Consider the following 3,564-nt stretch of genomic DNA (forward strand, 5'->3'; position numbering starts at 1 on the left):
CTAGTCAAGCTTCTTTCTCTCCTCTCAGATCTCCAGGATGCTGGCAGCCAAAGCATCTCTGGCGATCCGCTACGATGCCCTGGGAGAGGACACAAACGCTGAGATGGGAGTTGAGAACCGTGCCAAGCTGGAGGCCAGACTACGCCACCTAGAGGAGAAGGGAGTAAGTAGCTCTCCCTCTGCCCCTTACTGCTAGAGGCCCAAAACAACCAGCCCACATGAGATGCCAATCAGTGATGATGATGACTAATGTCAACAGTCCTGAAACTACCTGATGCTTTTCAGTCACTACCTCATCTGAGCTTGCATTAATAACCTCACTGGTGTACGTTGGACGCTAGCGTCCCACCTGGCCAACATCCAGGGAAATTGCAGAGCGCCAAATTCAAAAACAGAAATACTAATTATTTTAAAAATCTGAAAACATACAAGTGTTATACATAGTTTTAAATATGAACTTCTTGTGAATCCAACCACTGTCAGATTTCAAAAGTCTTTACAGCGAAAGCATACCAATGTGATTAGTTGAGAACATCGCCCAGCAGACAAATCATTACAAAACAGTAACCAGCTAAGCAGAGTTACACAAGTCAGAAATAGAGAGAAAATGAATCCCTTACCTTTGATGATCTTCATATGGTTTCACGAAGACTTTAATTTATTCAATAAATGTTCCTTTTGTTCGATAGTGTCTACATCCAAAAACCTCAGTTTTGTTTTCTTCAGTAATCCACGGCTCAGTTACAACAGGCAGACAAAATATCCCAATTGTATCCGTCAAGTTCATAGAAACATGTCAAACAATGTTTTATATTCAAGCCTCAGGTTGTTTTTAGCCTGAATAATCGATAATATTTCAACCGGACAATAACGTTGTCAATATAAAAGGTTAACAAGAAAGGCACGCTCTCGTGATTGAGCATGAAAAAGCTCTTGACACTGTAGGGTCCAGTCATTCAGACTACTCTTACTCCCGCATTTTTCAGAATAACAAACCTGAAACCATTTATAAATACTGCTGACATCTCGTGGAAGGCATAGAAACTGCATAGCAACAGTCATAAGTCAACGGATACTGTAATGGCATTGTATAGAGAACTATACAACCAACAACCAAAAATCTACTTCCTGGATGGATTTTTCTCAGGTTTTCGCCTGCCAAATCAGTTCTGCTATACTCAGACATTATTTGAACCACTTTGGAAACTTTTGAGGGTTTTCTATCCAAATCTGTGCATATCCTAGCTTCTGGGACTGAGTAGCAGGCAGTTTAGTTTGGGCACGCTTTTCATCCAAAATTCCCGAATGTTGCCCCCTACCCTAGTGAAGTTAAACAGTGATATCCTGCTAGTCCCCTACTCTGCTTGTCCCCTACTCATCTCCTACTCTACCGGTCCCCTAATATTGTGCTGACCCTGGTTTATCCCTTCAGATCAGAAGAATCAGTGGAACAGGCAAAGCCATGGCGAAGTCTGACAAATACCAACACAAGAGGTGAGTTAACCCTGGAGACTACTGTATTGGGTAACTGACCTTCTGTCGCGTCTCTCTGGTAACTGACCTTCTGTCGCGTCTCTCTGGGTAACTGACTTCTGTATCTCTCTGGTAACTGACCTTCTGTCGCGTCTCTGGTAATCTCAACCTTCTGTCTGCGTCTCTCTGGTAACAGACAGCTCTCTGGTCCGCGTCTCTCTGGTAACTAACCTTCTGTCGCGTCTCTCTGGTAACTAACCTTCTGTCGCTCTCTGGTAACTGACCTTCTGTCGCGTCTCTCTGGTAACTGACCTTCTGTCGCGTCTCTGGTAACTGACCTTCTCGTCTCTCTGGTAACTAACCTTCTGTCGCGTCTCTGGTAATCAGACCTTCTGTGCCGTCTCTGTCGCGTCTTCTCTGGTAACGTGGGGCCGTCTGTCGCGTCTCTCTGGTAACTGACCTGGTCTGTCGCGCGTCTCTCTGGTAACTGACCTTCTGTCGCGTCTCTCTGGTAACTGACCTTCTGTCGCGTCTCTCTGGTAACTGACACCTTCGTCGCGTCTTCGGTAACGCCGCAGTCTGTCGCGTCTCTCTGGTAACTGACCTTCTGTCGCGTCTCTGGTAACTGACCTTCTGTCGCGTCTCTCTGGTAACAGACCTTCTGTCGCGTCTCTCTGGTAACTGACCTTCTGTCGCGCCTGGTAACAACAGACCTTCTGTCGCGTCTCTCTGGTGTAACAGACCTTCTGTCGCGTCTCTCTGGTAACAGACCTTCTGTCGCGTCTCTCTGGTAACTACCTTCTGTCGCGTCTCTGGTAACTGACGCTCTCTGGTAAATCAGCGTCTGGTCGCGCTCTTCTGGTAACTGACCTTCTGTCGCGTCTCTCTGGTACAATCCCTTCTGTCGCGCTCTCTCTGGTAACTAACCTTCTGTCGCTGCCTCTCTGGTAACTAACCTTCTGTCGCGTCTCTCTGGTAACCAACCTTCTGTCGCGTCTCTCTGCAACTAACCTTCTCGTCGCGCCTCTCTGGTAACTAACCTTCTGTCAGCGCTTCTGGTAACGCCGCAGTTCGTCCCCGACAACAAGTCTTGGTCATAATTAAAACTGATGACTTTGAGGTGACAAAGCATTACTTTGAGAAGCTCCACAGGTCATTAGTAGTGGTGGGCAAGCCCATCAGAAATACTATGATGGGCACATTTGGTACGCCACATTGGCGCGCAGGCGAGGCAGCATATAGGTCTACTTCTATGCGTTTTCTTGCGTTTACTAACATTGACAGGAGCGCCAAACAAAATAAGGACTAAATGAACTGGTAATGAAATGCTAGAAACACAGTTTCTCTCACAAGTGTAGCATAGGTTGTGCACTCTGCAAACAATGTGTCCACTCCAACAATGAGAATGCTGAAAGACTAATATATTGAATGCATTAACTGAAATTACCATAACCAAACAAGCATTGTAGATTGTAAATGATAGGAATGAAGGGTAAATGTAGTACTGGTGATATATGTAATGGGGAATTGATATACACTAACAGTCAAACGCAAACAATTCACTGAGATGGTCGTGAATCAGAAAGGTGTCTCGTGTGCCATAAATTGACTTGCTACTGATCGACTAAAACATCTTGGTCGACCAACAGCCTTTAAACCAATCAATCGACCGTCGGCTAATTACCAACTGTGCTGTTAACTAACGTTCTGTCATGTCTCCGTAGTGACGTGAAGGTGTACGACCCCTCAGGAGACTCCACCCTCCCCTCTGTTTCCAAGAAGAGGAAGTTTGAGGAGGTGGAGGAGGAAGAGGTGGCCACACCGGTGACAGTCAAAACCAAGAAACCCAAGAAAGAACCTGTGGAAGGTCAGTTGAGGAACTCTTAGCCAGAATCCTGTTGTATAACACAACCCATAACATGATACCATAATACACCATCCATCCTGTTATATAACACAACCCATAATACACCATCCATCCTGTTCTATAACACAACCCATAATACACCATCCATCCTGTTATATAATACACCATCCATCCTGTTCTATAACACAACCCATAACATGATACCATAATACACCATCCATCCT

At 45.4% G+C, this 3,564-nt stretch overlaps 1 protein-coding gene across 1 annotated transcript; it reads left to right on the plus strand.

Moving 5' to 3' along the window:
- Positions 1–9: 9 nt before the first annotated feature.
- On the plus strand, positions 10–3,360 carry LOC124030965 (nucleolar protein 58-like). The gene is made up of 3 exons (XM_046342052.1): positions 10–163; positions 1,433–1,494; positions 3,198–3,360. Exons 1-3 carry the CDS (start codon positions 38–40, stop codon positions 3,358–3,360), a joined length of 351 nt encoding a protein of 116 aa, XP_046198008.1. The 5' UTR covers positions 10–37.
- Positions 3,361–3,564: the final 204 nt, after the last annotated feature.

Source organism: Oncorhynchus gorbuscha, unplaced genomic scaffold, assembly GCF_021184085.1.
Source record: "Oncorhynchus gorbuscha isolate QuinsamMale2020 ecotype Even-year unplaced genomic scaffold, OgorEven_v1.0 Un_scaffold_18970, whole genome shotgun sequence".
Classification (NCBI taxonomy): Eukaryota; Metazoa; Chordata; class Actinopteri; order Salmoniformes; family Salmonidae; genus Oncorhynchus; species Oncorhynchus gorbuscha.

Excerpts from the sequence above, each read along its gene's own strand:
- LOC124030965 (XM_046342052.1), top strand. The coding sequence starts at position 38 with ATGCTGGCAGCCAAAGCATCTCTGGCGATCCGCTACGATGCCCTGGGA. Across the intron at positions 164-1,432 it reads GCCACCTAGAGGAGAAGGGA|ATCAGAAGAATCAGTGGAAC; the intron begins GTAAGTAGCTCT and ends TTATCCCTTCAG. Across the intron at positions 1,495-3,197 it reads GACAAATACCAACACAAGAG|TGACGTGAAGGTGTACGACC; the intron begins GTGAGTTAACCC and ends ATGTCTCCGTAG.